This window comes from Manis javanica, chromosome 6, assembly GCF_040802235.1.
Source record: "Manis javanica isolate MJ-LG chromosome 6, MJ_LKY, whole genome shotgun sequence".
NCBI classification, from domain to species: domain Eukaryota; kingdom Metazoa; phylum Chordata; class Mammalia; order Pholidota; family Manidae; genus Manis; species Manis javanica.
The window spans coordinates 14,203,167-14,219,262 of NC_133161.1; the positions used below are offsets into that span (position 1 = coordinate 14,203,167).

The following is a 16,096-nucleotide window of genomic DNA, read 5'->3' on the forward strand; positions in this document are numbered from 1 at the left end:
TTTTAAGAAATAACAGCTTTGCAATTACCCTTGGAAATGAAAGATTCTTTGTGAAATCTCTACTTGTCCTTGGAAACTAACCAGGGTGAGAGCTGATGGGCTCACACTGTCCACTGCGTAGCCCATGATGGGAGTATTTAAGCCAATGACTGTTGGTGGTTTGTGTTTGTGTATTTGAGAAATGATTGCATATTAGTGTGTTCTGTTTCACAGCAGGAGGAAAAGAGTAACAAAGCACTTATATTTCTTTATATGTGACATTTCTGATTGTAGGGACAGTGTCCCCTTCCCCCTTTAAAAAAGATTAATTGCAATAGGGTGTGAGCACCTTTCAAGCCTCCTTCCATCTGCTCTTTGCACCTCTCTTGCCCCAGTTTCATTTGAAAAGCGACAGAGACTTTAGACATTTAAACAATCCTAGGACTGGAAGCCTTGGCCAATATACTAGGTTCAGCCCCAGGGCAGCTGGGGATCCCCAGGTCAGGCGTCGTTTCGGTCAGTCTGCACCTCCCACAGGATTTTACTAGGTTAGCACTGAGAAGAGTATCCAGTTGTCTCAGCTTGATTCTGTCACTCCTTCTATATTGTTAGTTGTTTTCATGCAAAATGAGCTACCTATATAAACTATATTCAGGCGAAATTTAAAAATAAAATTTTTAACACTTTGTCACTTTTTCCGCTTGCAGCCAAGTCTCCTGTCCATGACTTGCACCTCTCTCACAGCGCATGTGCTTCAGAGTGCCCACTCCTCTCCCTTGTCACTCTCTCAGGGGCCTAAACCCAAGCTTAAAGCAGCATCAAGAATCTTTTTGTCGTTACATCTTTGAGTAGAAACATTTTGATCCCACAGCATGTGTTAGCCATTATACATGTGAAAAGGCCATAAAAGTTAGTCCCTGTCCAGGAAGACTGAGATGTATTTGAAAGACAAGACTTAGAGTCATGACCATATTAACAGCAAAATAATGTAGTATATCATGATGATACATTTATGTAATCAAATGGATTGTAAGGAAATAGTAAGGTACTGCTCACAAGACAAAGGTAAGCAGAACGAAAGAACTCGGAGAAGGGAAACTAATATTGTCATGGAGGGGTTTTCGTGAAAAGGCCCTAAGTGGGTGAGAAGGTTGGGCAGAGAGGAGGGGGCATTTTGAGTTTTGGAGCCTGGTAATTGGAACCTGAGCTTTAAGAGGAGCTGAGTCTTTTTTTTTCTTTTTAATATTTTTATATTTTTTTTATTAAGGTATTATTGATATACACTCTCATGAAGGTTTCACATGAAAAAACAATGTGGTTACTAAATTTACCGATATTATCGAGTCCCCACCCATACCCCAATGCAGGCACTGCCCATCAGTGTAGTAAGATGCCACAGATTCAGTATTTGCCTTCTCTGTGCCACGCTGCTTTCCCCCTGACCCCCCCACACCATGAGCTGAGTCTTTTGAGAGGATGAGTACAGAATGAAGAAGACAAGGGCTTGGTACTGGCAGGCAGGGTATGAAAGAGGCTAGTGAGGGAAGGTAAGAAGGGCAGAGTAACTGAAGCATAATTGTCCGAGGCCATGAAAGATGGGGGAGCAGAGGCCGTGATGAGGGGTGGGAGGAGGGTGGGATTTACTTTTTTTTCCCCAAGTTTGATTTACTTTCTAAATTTAAAAATTGACAACTGGTACCTTAAGTAAAGCAGTTTTGACTCAAGGCCATGTTCCAGAGTTCAGGAGAGTCACAGGTGAGGAAGTGAAGGCAGTGTTCATACAATGCTTCCTGAGATTGCTAATTTTGGTGTGGAAGCATGCCTGTAGTAAGAATTCAGGGTAGAGCTGGTAGGATAAACTGGAAGTCAGGAGACCTGAAATTAACCTAGCTTTGCCATCAAATTAGCCACTTTCCTTTAGACACATCATATACCTCACTGTCATTCCTAATGTATTGAAGATGTAACATTCTATGTTGTGTTTACTGTCATGTTCCCTGTCATCAGGAGATGATAGCCTCTAACCAGTTGTCTTGAGCGGAAATGCAGAGACTTCCAAGGTTTCTCATAGAGGGCCCATTCACCGCACGGAGGGCTGCCTAGTACGAGAGTGTAGGGGAGTTGCTGACAGACCTTCTCCCTGCAGCCGTGGACAGGGTGAAGAGGCCGTCTGCGGAGTCCCAGGGCAGCAGCCTCTGGGTCATCGTCGGCGTGGTCGTCCCAGTGCTGGTGGTGACGGTGATTGTCGTCATCCTCTACTGGAAACTCTGCCGCACGGACAAGTTGGACTTTCAGCCTGACACGGTGGCCAACATTCAGCAGCGTCAGAAGGTAGGGCGCACACGTCCCTGGCATTCACATAAGCAGTCTTGTGGGCTGGGGTAGGGTGAGTTCAGGCTCTGGATACTGGAAGATGGGGGCGAGAGCTAGTGGAGAACGCTTCTGGCCTTAATGGTGGTGCTTCTTTGCCGCGTCATGTTTGCTTACTGAGACCCCAGTTCTCTTGTGGAATTAAGTATATGCAAGAAGATGAAGCTGCATGAGGCTTAGCAATGCTCTGAGCTCTTAAATCCACTCTGATTTTATTTTTGAGAATGATCAGTTGGAAGATCACATCCATTCTGTGTTGAATTCTGATCTCTTTTAACCCTGGCTATTTTCAGAGAACAGGAGCCCTGGGAGGGTTTCTCGAATCTGTGTGTTTCTTTCATACACTACACTGGAGGCCTCCTTTATTTTCCACCCACGCATTGCAAGCCTACTTATCCACCTGGATCAAGACCGCTTAATCATGAAAAAAAAATCGGTAGCATATGTCTTCAACATTTTAACTTAACAAACATGAATGGATCTTTATTTGCTAACCTTTGAACACACCCCAGGTCATCTTCATTTTACTTTATTTTGGAGTGTGTTTGTCTACTGAGAGGAATTCTGTGTGGTCTTCCTTTTAAGAAATGACACCCATAAGGCTTCAACTATAGCTTCCAGTTCAGGTTTTCTTAGAGAAGAGCAGAACAACCTGAACGCAAAAGTCTAGGTTTTTCCAGTATCCCCCACCCCACCCTCCCCTGTCATCTTTTAGGATTAATTCATCCACACCTCATTTGACAGTAGTTTGTTTTATTTTTTAGCAGCCCCTTTTTCCATGTCTTTCCCAAACAGCCAGTTTATGTTTTTAGAAATAGCAATTCTCTTCTCATACTTGTTTCAACAGTTTCTGCAGTGTTTGTCACATATAAGTTTCAGAGAAAGATGTTGACTCTTGGAAAGTATCTAGTCCTCGTTCATCTGGTGTGAGCAGAAGCATGCCAGGTGCTCAGAGGGACTCACAAGCTGCAGACATTCAGCACAACATGCAGATTAGCCATCACAGAAGGACTAGAAGGCGGTAGTCTACTGTGTTTATTGACATGTACCCTCTGTGAGTCTCACAAATTTAGAGGACTCACTTGACTCTAAAAGATCAGAAAAAAGCAAGAGGCCAAAGAACAAGAAAGAACGGATTGCCTTATTAAATTTTCAAATTTATTCTGATTGTCTAGGTATAAAAAATTCTGCACATTATGAACCTACCCCTGCTGAATGAGAAAGTAAGAGTTACTTTAAAATTTATTTTGCTTTTGTAAAAGTAATTAAAGAGCATTCTCTTTCTCATGAATTAAGTAAGAAATATAAAACTTTGATTAAATTGCAAGGTTATGATTATCAAGTATATTGGAAGCATTTTATACATTGATTATATTTATTACGTGTCTTCATTTATTATTTACATAGTCTGCTAAGGTTGTTTTGTTTAGACTGGCAAATGGTATGGAAAAAACCTGGAAAAAAAGCATTTTGATATACCAAATGATTCAGTGTGAATTTCATTGAAATAAGATCAATAATAGGTTTGGAAATGTTTTTGTTCTGGTGGAAGAGTATTGTTACTGAGAGATTTAACCAGTATAGATGGTGACATATTTAGGTCTCTCATGTCCCATATTTCCTAACATAAACTCCCCTGGTGGAAGCCCATCCATTATCTGTTACTTCAGTAAACTATCAGAACAGCATCCCTTGAGTTCCAAACAGGACATTCCCTGAGTTTTCTCCTTCTCCTACTTTTACTTCCGAAATATTTTTGCATCCCAGATGTTGGTATAAATTAAATGGACAGAGTTTCAAATAGAACCTCCAGCCCTTAGAGTTGCTCTTCTGTGCACGTGCTGCAGGATTTGTGCATGCATCTTTACAGCGTGCTTACAGGAGAGCCCTTCTGCACAGAGAATTCCGGGAGACAGTAAGCGTCTTCTGACACCCTTAGGGTGGCAAAGCCTTGGTGACGGTTTGGAAGTGTGGTCTTTGTTTTGCTGGCAGAGGAACCCACCATACAAATGGGGTCATGGTGTTTATTATGGGAAAAGCATGATCTCCCGGTTGAAGACAAACATTTCTCTTCATAGGCGTTTCTTCTAAGATTGTTGGGTGATGGTGAAGGGCCCTAGCCTGTTCCTGGGGGCAGTTTGAAAAGGTGCTCTCTTCCTGGGGCTGCAGAGTTCTTTTTCCTTCTTGTGTGGCTGTTTTCTCTTTCTCATTCTGCTCACCCTGCCCCTGGTGCTGCCTCGCCTCTGCTCTCCAAAATCCTTAAGCAAATCCCAGAGCTACAAACATCTGGAAACAATAAATCTGCTGACCAAAAATCCACACCCCCTTTCCCCTTGTAACGAGAAGGAAACCTCTTCAGATTGTCTGGAAGTAGATTAGTTTTGAAATATGATAAGAGGGAGAGGCCCTTCTGTCATATTTTGAGACACAGTCCTCTTTTTGTTTCTAATAATAAAGGAGAAAAATGTAACCTATGTCTGTCTTTTATCTGTATTCTCTTTAATCTGTAGTCCAAAGTCATCACTTCTTACTCGTACCAGAAAAACTGCAGCTTGGACCCACCTCGCCCTGTTCAGGTTCTATTTAAAGATATAAGTGGCATTGGCTAGATGCCCCTGGTCCCATGGAAACTTGTTCCTCCTGACGGGGACAGTCCACACCCTTCGTTGGCGTGGGACTGTAGTTCCTGCCCAGCTGGCACTGCGGGCAGCAGATGGAGCTGCCCCAGACACTGTACATTCATTCACCAAACACCGGCCCCTGCTCTCAGCAGGCAGGGCCAGGCTGGCTTACATGCCACAGATACCACCCAGGCTGCCTTCCGGGGCCTCAGTAAGGGAGGAGGACAAGCAATCCCAAAGCCGGTGCCCCACAGTATGTCTGTCCAGGGTGCTGTGGGAGTTCAGAGGAGGAGCAGCCTCCCCAGCTGGGTGCTGGGCTGCCTCTCCCTTCCAAGAAGAGGTGGTGTGGGGCCGGAGCTCAGAGGTTGAGGAGCTGAGGGCAGGTGAAGTGGGCACAGGTGGAGGGAACGGCCTGCACGTCAGGAGAGACTGAGTGGAGGTTGTAAGGAAGGGCGTGGCCCAAACCCTGGAGACAAGTAGGGAGTGGGCAAGAGCCAGGCTCAGAGGGCTTCTGGGGTATAATCAGGGGTTGGAAGTGATGCTGTACCACAAAAATACTTCAGAAGTAAAAGCAGGAGAAGGAGAAAACTCAGGAAATATCCAGTTTGGAACTCAAGGGATGCTGTCCTCTGAGAGTTTATTGAAGTAACAGATAATGGATGGGTTTCTATCAGGAAGTTTATAATAGGAAATATGGGACATGAGAGACCTAAATATATCACCATCTATACTGGTTAAATCTCTCAGTAACAATACTCTTTCACCAGAACATGTAATCCCGGAAACAGGGAAGGATTTTCAGAGGGAGAGTGGCTTGAACTTGCGTATGTTTGGAGCGACCACTTCAGGAGGTTGTGTGGACGAAGGATTGAAGAGATTGGCTCCCTGAGCATTCCTTCCATCCCAGCCAAGCTCAGCTCATCCCCTGTGGTTGCTCCATGGTTCTCTGCAAGGATTCCCATAGCACCTAATGTGTGGGATGTTTGGTTTGCCTGCAGTCAGCTGACCACACCTTGCAGTGGCCTGGGAAGTGGAAGAATCTTGGGGCACTGCTCTCCCAAACTCCACGATCTCAGGGTGACCGGAGGCCCTGTGCTGGACTGTGGCGAAGACACACTGATGGCAATAGCTTTGCCTCGTCTTCACCTTCTAAATGGGAACAGCATGGTGGTTTTGGCGATTTTTCACAGATCACATCCATCAAATAAATGCTTGAACAACGTTGCTGTCTTTGAGATTGCACATTTTGTTCAGACACTTTTTGGATTTGTTCAGTGGTTTTTATTGTCATCTTAACTGCCTATTCCCAAGGGTTCAGGCTAACCTGAGTCCTGGGGCTTCAGTCTCTCTTGTTCCATCCAGGGCAAATTATGTTTTTGGCTCATGCATTTTAAAATTCATCAGGCATGTCCCTGATATGCGGCTGACCTGCTTTACCAGCCCTCCCTGACATGTCGGTGACATGTTCCAGTGGGGCACAGACAATGGGGCCTATCCCATCTATGGTATATTAAAGAAAGGAACAAAAGGGCCACCTTCTTCAGAAATAACTGGGTCCTAATGGGAATATTGAAGGTGCTGATTAATTGTGACTCTTTTATAAAATACTGATTGAAGCTTTTTATGCATGTAGAAGCTGGGGACACCAAACAGCCAGACTTAACTCTAGATTTTTTTTGAGAAATAGGAAAACTAAAAAAAGCATTCAGAAAGTAGGGATGAAACAAAACGGGCTAGTTCCGTAAGTGAGGGGGGCGTTGTTTCCTCCAGTTTTTCCTTCTGTGTGTAGATGGCTTTTGTTTTGTGCATAAGCACAGACATGTTGCCAAATTTCTGTTGTTGTAGAGCATAGTGACTCACCCAGCCTGTGAGCAGTGCAAAGATCTAATGGATGTATTTAAAGATGTTAGCTGGAGTGAACAGTAAGCCAATAGGACTTCAAGGCCATAGTGGGTACATATTTCATTTATGACACATACCCTTTTCTTGGTTCCCCACAAAGTCCAGTTAAGTTTGGTGCTGGCTTTTTGGTAATTCATTCATTCATCACATATTTATTGAGAGTTTACCATGTGTTGATGAGGGTTTACATCCTGTTGATAAATTACAAAATTTCACACCTGAATTTATATTTATCACTTCATCTGATGCCTGAGAATTCTTAGTTGACTGTATCAATTGCTTGATGTTGCATCAAACCAACAGCAGTAATAGTGCTGGCAGTCTCACCTGGATGGTAGTTTGTCATTTATGAAACATTTCGGCACATGCTTGTGTTTGTTTCTTACATGAACCCTGAGAGTTTGTCAGGGAAGGCAATTTGTTCCTAGACAGCCTGCACCATAGAAAAAGTGCTGTTTATTCTTGTCTCTTGTTCTGGGCACCTTTGCTCCAAGGAGGCCATCTGTGGCTTCTTCTTCGCTTTGATAAAGCAAACCATCTAACTTGCAAAAGAGATTATTTCCCAGTCGTTAGAGGCATTTTCTTTCTTACTGGTTAATAAAACAAAAAGGATTTTAACCAAGATCCAGTAAATGATGGTGGTGTAAATGACTCTTGGCTGTTTCTGTTATGCTTGCCTTTAGAGGCGCCTTTATTTATGGAGCTGAAATGGGGTCCAGCCGGAGTAAAAGCAGCCCTGTGGGTGAAAGGTGGCCTCTCTCCTGTATGGTAGCAGGTGGACTTATGAAGGAAGAGGGAAGGGAACCGGCATGATGCCTGGACACAGACACACTCTCAGGAAAGCCACTTCTAGATAAGAGCATTTACAGAGGTTGTCCACCAGCAGTGGGATTCCCTTCAAAGGGCTGCATGCCCCTGGGAGAGTGTACACCCTCAGGGATTTGGGGGGCTCAGCTGAGGATCACTGCTGTAATGGATGAGGAAATAAACTTACCCTGAGTGGCTGGGGGAATGGGGGAGCTGTGGAGCAGTAGGTTTGGATTCATGTTTTACAAAACGTTCCTCAGCTGAGGGGTGTGTGCCACTCACAAACTGTCAGTGTGATGGCGTAGCCTGCTCTTGTGACACTATATCGTTAATTGAGAAAATAAAGGCATGCAGGTCTTTGCCTTTTGTTGCCAAGCAACATCTTTGTAAACAATATTTAAAGTAAGTTTTGTCCCCCTCTGCTGGTGTACATCATTATTGCAGACTACTTTCCATCTACCCATTGATCTACATTTTTAGCGCTTAAAAGACCTTAAATATCACACACCTAAGCCCTTGGTGTTGTCACTCATCCATTCATAAGGTTAGAAAAAATATGATACATTTTTTTGCTTTGACACATAGTATATTGTCTAAAAGAACTCCTGAGATTGTTTTGGACTCCGTCTTTCGACTATAGGACTATCTGTAGGTGCAGAATACAGCCTGACTAGGAGGGCTCTGGTTTGCATGTGCAACGCCTGCTGACAGGCAGTTTATTTTCCTATGCTCTACAAGGTCAGATTAAGGAAACTGTTAATACCTACCGCTGGCACCTTTCATGTCAACAGATATTTCCATATATCTCCCAACCCCTTTACTGGCTTAGCCAAGCCTCCAAGCTGAGGCCCGGGCTCCATGGGTCCAGAGGCCCTCGTGCTCTTGGTTGTGGGTTCGGGTTGGTGCCGTGTGTCCCCAGATGGGGCCTCTGCATCCACCAGTGTGAGGGGTGGACTTTTTCCAAGACCCCTTTCTCCTTCATCTTAGTGCCCCATTACTTCTGTTGGCCATTCCTTTCCAGAAATCCTTTATCCGCTTGGCTTCTATTACATTGAACTTTACAGATTCTTTTACTTCTTTGAAGTCGCCTGTTTTCTTCTTTGCTTCCTCTTCCTCATCTTAGCTCCAAACTATTAGATAATCTCCAACAATTTATCCATAGGCTCTGTTTTCATCTTGAGCAACCTCAGCTTCCTGCCATGTCACCTTCTGCACAGGTGCTCTCAAAGTCACATCTTCAGCCTGAAGTTCCTCCAAGCTCATGTCCTCCATCTGCAGCTACACTAAACTATGTTCCTTTGGAGCTTTTTCTGCCGTTTCAAACTAAGCATGTCCGAAGTGAAACGTATCTTTTTATCTCAAGTCATCGTTGCCGCACGACTCATCTCTTCCCCTTAATGTCACTTCCACTGCTTGGGATCCCCTGCTCCATGTCTGGCTTCCTTCTTTCATTTGCCTCTTGTGTCTATACTCAGCTTCCAGGTCCTTCTGCCTGGTCTCTAAAACTGTTCATTGCTTTCCATTTTCATTGCTAAGATGTTGCCTTCTTGTCATTTCATTTTTGGATATTGTTGGGCCTTCTTATTCGTCCCTTTGTGTCCTGTCTGCTTGAATTTTAGAAATGTGCCTCTGGAAACACCTAGGGGTTTTCTGCTCCAGAAACTGGCATTTGGAGTGGTGCACACACAGTCCAGCCTTCTCTCACTCCTCAACATTCTGACCTTTCTAGCATAGCTAATATGATCTCTTCCAAGCCTCAGGTATCTTCTGGTCCTTGGCATGATCTAAAACATAGTCTGTGTAGCCACTTCCTTTTATTTCCAAGTTCTGCTTGTCTTCCAAGTCCTGGCACAAAGGTCCCTTCTCTATAAAGGATATCTCTCCTGTTCCACTCTCTTGAATTGCATAGCTCATAGTGTATTATGACAGCGCATCCAGAATCACCTTGAGATGTCTTTTGAATTATGGTCTAGCTATTTAATCCTTGTCCTCTTCAATCTTAACAAGTATCTGTCTTTTCAGCAAAGTCTAGGTATAAATGGCACATCGCACACAGTCGATGTTTCAGAGATGCTCTGAATTAGACTGGTGGAATTCCTAGCACAGTTGTGGGTCAGAAGATGGGATTCGTAATCTTGTCTGCCCTCACAGTCTCTTTCTGTACAGTCCTCAGATTTCAGGTTGACTGTCTCGCTCTGTGTGTATGTTTACTTTAGCTGCAGATCCCTAGTGTGAAGGGCTTCGACTTTGCTAAGCAGCATCTGGGTCAGCACAACAAGGATGACGTCTTGATTATTCATGAGCCAGCACCACTGCCGGGACCGGTGAAGGACCACACCACGCCCTCTGAGAATGGAGACGTGCCGAGCCCCAAGGCAAAGATCCCTTCCAAGAACGTCCGGCACAGAGGAAGGTTTGTATTGGATTTTCTGTGTTGTTCTCTATCACAGAGCATGTTTCCATTTTCAGTCTCACTTTCTAGAGCCAGAAGGGCTGCCGGTGAGCACTTCTGGAGCCATGACAGCCTGCCAGGAGTCAGACCAAGGGCTCTCAGTTGCTCTTATGGACTAATGAAGCAGGCCATATGCCTTCTGCCCTCAAAGTGCTTAGGATTATGAGTCCCTGTTGGTCATGGCTGGATGGTCGGTCCCTCTGGGACTTGATTAGGCATTGACCAGCTCTAGTGTGTATACGCCAGGATGACCGTGGTAGGCCCTGTGGAGGTGTATCAGAAATAATGCGTAAGTGCGTTGACACACGATGCACATTCAGTCACGCCTGGCGTTGCCCCTGCCTGTTATGCCTGGGGCGGGGGTGACTTCACCGCTCTGTCTGCACGTGACCACCTTCTTCTCATCCTCCTTTCTTTGCTCGGTGAGAATACAAAGTTCAAAATCAGGTTTTATTAAGTTGACTTCAGGTCTTAGCATGATCACACTTTGGCTATTTCAGCCTCAAATGATCAGCTTTCCTGTGAGCTTTGGAACTCCAAATCCTGATTTTCTGCTAAGAAGGGAAAATGTGTGTGATCATCCCAGCATTCAAAACGATGTCATAATTTCTGATTTATCAGAAAACCTACCCTGGGGGTTCTGACCTAGTTTTAAGAATTTAATGGATGTTAGAACATGATCTTTACAAAAGAAAATGAATGATGCTGAGAAATGTTATTTGCCTAATTATCTTGTGGACTAAGAATAAATCAAATAATTAAAGATTATTGAGTATGCTAGTACAATTTTGCAAAGTATTTTCTTCTCTCCTGATAGTTTCATCCTAAACACTTAGTCACAACATATCAACGGTCTGCATGGTTAATAAAAAATTTTAGCATTCATCAGGGGCACCAGAATATTTTCGCATTCCATGTTGCAGTTTAAGCCAGTGAGTACAAAGAGAAGGGGTGCTAACTGGTTAAGGATTTTCACCAACGTGGTGCAACCTCCGTTCATGATACCCTTGCTTTTTACATATAGAATCAAATCTCAGTAGTGATCATTGTGTTGTAAGTGTAGGCTTTGTCCAAAGATCTGGAGTTCTGTGGGGTGACTGCAGAACTACCCCGGATTCCTAGGAATTCTGCAGACCTGCTCAACCTGGAACCAGGCCTGAAACCTACCCAGGTCCTCTGATAAAAACCCATGTCAAAGCCGGAGTGCCAGTCCAGGGCCCTGGTGGCTGAGGGACTGCCCTCCAGCATTTGCTGAAATACAGCCTGCCGAGCCATTTGTGAGCCTTCAGGAGGTGGTCCTTGAAGATATTATGCTGTGAGATAAATTTTTGAACTGTTTCTACAAGTTTTGCCTGGTATCCCAATTAATGTGACCCTTTCCCCTCTTTTTTGCTTTTTTCTAATGTTTGCATTTGTTTGTGTCTGCAGAGTTTCTCCTTCTGATGTTGACTCTACAGTAAGTGAAGAGTCCAGTGAGAGGGAAGCAGGAGACAAGACGCCAGGAGCAGTGAACAATGGCAAGTCCCACCGAGCCCCACAGAGCCCCACAGAGCGGTCTGGGACTCGTCTCTTTCTCTAAGTTAAAAGGAATTATGAGATTCCAATATGCTAGGGGTTTACACTACTTCAAATGCTAAGCGTTTAAAAAAAAAAATCTGTTCAGTGGAAGATTCATCATTCATGTGGTGAATTTCTCAGCATGGATTGTCACCGTCTAACTTTGTATTTGTTTATGTTGAAGTGGGAAGCCATGCTAGAGGTTAGGGATTCACTGAGGTATGTTTTGAGGTTAATAGTCACATTCTGTTTTAGCTTAGAGTCCTAATGATTTCCCTTGCTAAAGGACGAGGAGGAATCAAACTGAAACCAGTCTCAAAACTGCCTCCAGGATTCAGTAACTTTCTTAGTAGCCAATTCAAGTATGTCCCAGCTGTCACTGGGACATATATAAACAACTATGAAAGTTGTTTATATATCGTAAGTCTAAGTGCATTCCATTTGGTTCTTTTCCTAGATCTTTCTTCCAGCAGGTAGTTCAGTATGATCAGATGACTAAGCATATATATATTTGTAGTCAGATGTTATTTGTACCTTCTCAGGGCCAGAAGGATGAACTTCATTCCCTTTCTAAAAGGTATTGTCATGAAACTTATGTGCTGTAACACAACTAAGCCCAGAGTTGTTAATAGGCTTGGGAGTATTTCCTGGAATGATGACAGGTAGCTTAGGCTTAGTTTAATAGATTCTGTGAAATAAATATGCTAGTATACCTGTTGTATTTGCTAGAATTTTATTTATACTTTAGGACTGTATTCCAGTGAAGCAAAAAAAATTGGGATGCCTCAGGATATCATTTTAATAGTAATTTTTATACATTGTAATTACAGATTTCTCTGTATGAAAATACTGTACAGAGTGTACGATATTCTATAACTGAACAGATTCTGGACAGAAGCTGGAGGGTCTGTTCTCATTGTCATGCTTGTGACCTTGTAGAAGTCCCTTAGCCTTTGGGACTACGAGGGGACTCCAAGGGGACTAATCCAGCCAAGTTTTGAGATTCAGGCCAGCTGCTTCCAGTTTTTTTCTTTTTTGTTGTTAGAGAAATATCCTCTTAGAATAAAGAAATGGTTTTTTCTTTGGATCCAATTTCACAGAATCTTAAAAATTATTTAGCACCATGGTAGTAACAGGTGCACTGTTTCAGATAGGATTAAAATCTAATTTTCATCTGGAAAAGAAGTATGAAAATGAAAAAAAAATCATCTCTGGAGATTCTCGAGTTCTGTTAATTGCACATCTGAGAAAATCTTGCTTTCAGTTCTTGCACTTAACTCCTTACTGACCCATCGCAGTTGGTCTATTCTGCATGGCTAACAAAAATCAGATATCACTCTTAATATACATTCAAAATCCAAGTAGTAACATGTCAACTTTGGGCCTGAGGGCTGGCTGGGAAAAGCGACCAAGTGGAGTAGGTGTTCCTGCAGGTCCTGGAAGCTCAGGTGCCACTATTATGATGTGAAGACCCCAGAATCTGTACTTTATTTCCATGTTTTCATATGATGATTTTTTTTTCACTACAAATATCAATTCAATTGTAAAATTTTGTTTATAAGCTTCTTTAAAGCTTTCATGCTGTCGTAAAGACATTTTACTGTTTGCATAGAATTTAATGGAATTACCCTATGGAAAAGATTCTGAGTTTTTAATCATAGCATTTGACTTACTTTGTAATTCATGCAGAATTCCTTCTTTTGTTGTAAGTCATAATGAAATACAAATCAATGGAGGCAGGAAATTGCTTGAGAACATTCTGGGCCCCTCCTCCACGTGGCCTGGGCCCAGCGGTCCCTCTCACCGCAGCAGGGGGCATGGCTGCTGGGTCTCTGTAGACAGTCCGGCAAGGCTGTCTGGTGGCCATCGTAGGTCATCTGGTATTTTCAGGACTCACCTTGCCATGGAAGCTGAGAAAAGATCATTGTTTAGGTTTTGACCAGTTCCAGGTGGTATTTTATCCTCTTCCCACCTGAACATTTTTGGAAGGCGGCTAGACCATGATATGGACCCTTACGAGGCTACTTACTCAAATGTCACTGAGTTCACAGTTACTGCAGTTATAGAATAAGACATTATTACTACTGGTTTCCTTAGCAAAGTTGTGTGAGAGAGATGAGATAGAGTCACACACCTTCCTGGAGGGAAGGCAGCAACATTTAGGCTGTCACCGTGCTGGCATTGCTGTGTCCTTGTGTAATGTAATGTCCCGCTGTCCTCTTTATCATCAGGAATATACCAAGTAGGCAAGGACTGTGATGCTGAGTATTTTCTTTATGTTCTTTGTAGGTTGCATGTGTGCAAGGGTGTGATTTTTAAGTAGCAAGAACTTCATTAATTTGAATTCCGCAAATTCCAGATTTCTAGAACGCCATGTTGGACCAGCCTGACCCCTCTCTGTGTGTGCACTTAAGAGTTGGCAAAGCAAATTACTGGTTTTAATGAGACTGCAGGGCAACTGTTTTGACTACCTATAACATCAGGGTTTTTCAAGTAACTTGTGTTACTTGAATGTGTGACAAAATGATTGTGATGGTAATTTATATTCCTATCTTTTCATTAAGGCAGATTCCCAGGGGCCTCTTTGAGGTAGAATTACATGAAGTTAGTTGAGGTGACTAGTTATTTAGCCATCTATTCAGCAAATATTTACTAAGTGCCTGTGGTGAGTTAGGTGCTGGAATAGGACGAACAGCAGACAGTGTGGTCCTGCCTCACAGGATAGTGTTGGGTAGTAATACAGGCATTGGTAATAATACAGTTTGGATTTACCTTTAGATAATGATCTAATGTAGCATTACAAGTGTTCGATTGCTTCAGCATTTCAGTAATTCAGATGGCCCTTTCCTCTGTCATTCTGTTTTCTTGACATTATCCTATATTGTACTTTCTGCAGTTCATTTTTGTTTTGTTTTTTATTTGAAGAGAAAGGAGTTTTGATCCAACGTCCCTACTTGCCTTAAGGCAGGATTCACACAGATTAATCTCTGTATATCCATCGTACAGCAAATGATAAAATAGCCCAGTTTTTATGTATATATAGAGGCTTTCTGTGCTTCTCCATCTTCTGCAATTGCAACTGGTGAATTACAGAAGGAGGGTCCAGGACCACAGTTGCAAGGTGGGATGGAGCATGGACGGGAGCTGGTTGCAGGCCACAGCTTGCTGGTACCCAGGCAGGCTGCACAGGGTGGAGGGGCCTTTCTTCCTCTGCTGCCTTTGCTCCTTTTGGTCTTTCTGCCATCCTGGAAGAAAGTGGTCTCACCTTTTGGTAACAGTAGCTTCATGGGATACCCTTTTTGATATCTGCTGTTACTTTGGAAGCTTGGGTTAGCAAGGCTAGCCTATCTGGTGAAACTGATTATCTCCTTTTAGGCATTGTGTCTGCAATTTGAGAAGCTGCCACCAGATGAATGGTGGTGCTTGGCTGTGCTTACACTGCACAAATAGGCTCCCTCCCGGCCCAGGCCAGGGAATGAAAGTCTGGGAATAGCCTGGATCCGAACAGTATGCCTCCTGGCAAAGACAGACATCCTTCTTCACAGTTATATAAATCATTTCTAATCTCTTGGGATAACAAATGAATATACTTCAAATTGAGAGGAAATGCAAAGACTTACATACCAGACATGCTTTCCTTATGTAAAATATCACCTACTATTTCTTACTGCTTTGCTTAACTCATATTATTTTAAAGCAGTGTCCAGAACATTCAGAGGTGACTGTGGCTTATTAGAGGGAGGGCGTCAGTCATCTTAGAATATCTAACTAGCTCTGTAGAGCAGTTTACATCCATTCACCCCTCTTTGTCTTTCTCACTTGGCCTTTTTAAAGTTGAAGTTTATTGGGATTATTTCTACGATAAAAGTCATACTCATTAGAGAATTCCTCACTACAGAATACAAAAAATTGGAGAAAATCATCCATTATACCAATATCCAATCTCTGTTAACATTTTAAAGTGTTTCTTTTCAATCTTTTTTCTGTACATTTAATATTTTTTCTTTTTTGCAGTTCTGATTACTTCTTTAAAAAGTTATTGTGGTAAAATATATCTTCCATAAAATTTATGCTTTTGACCATTTTAGACTATATTCTTCATCTCTTTAAAGAGGGAACAAATTCCTTGCAGACAGCAGCTTTTTCTTCTAATACCTCTTCAATTTATTTTTCTTCCTGCATCAGAATGAAAGACCAGAGGTGTTCATTGTTAGCCAGTATTTGCCTGCATGTCCACATCCTTTGGTTTTCTCCAGATTATAATTGCCTTGGCAATTAAATTTACATCACTCTAAATGATAGAAAGCTCAGAGCTGCTATGAATATTTTCCTAAAAGTTGTGTAAATTACTTACTGACTAACTGAGCAACTGCTGGTTCTTCCTGCCCCTTACCTTTTCTTACCAAGA

General features: G+C 42.8%; 1 protein-coding gene across 1 annotated transcript in view; it reads left to right on the plus strand.

Moving 5' to 3' along the window:
* Nucleotides 1-16,096, plus strand: part of KIAA1549 (KIAA1549 ortholog) — a 120,923-nt gene that overhangs the window by 73,270 nt on the left and 31,557 nt on the right. The window contains exons 10-12 of the mRNA XM_017681055.3: nt 2,126-2,310; nt 9,896-10,092; nt 11,560-11,648. Of these exons, the coding sequence (XP_017536544.3) occupies nt 2,126-2,310; nt 9,896-10,092; nt 11,560-11,648 (471 nt within the window). The remainder of the gene's footprint in view (nt 1-2,125; nt 2,311-9,895; nt 10,093-11,559; nt 11,649-16,096) is intronic.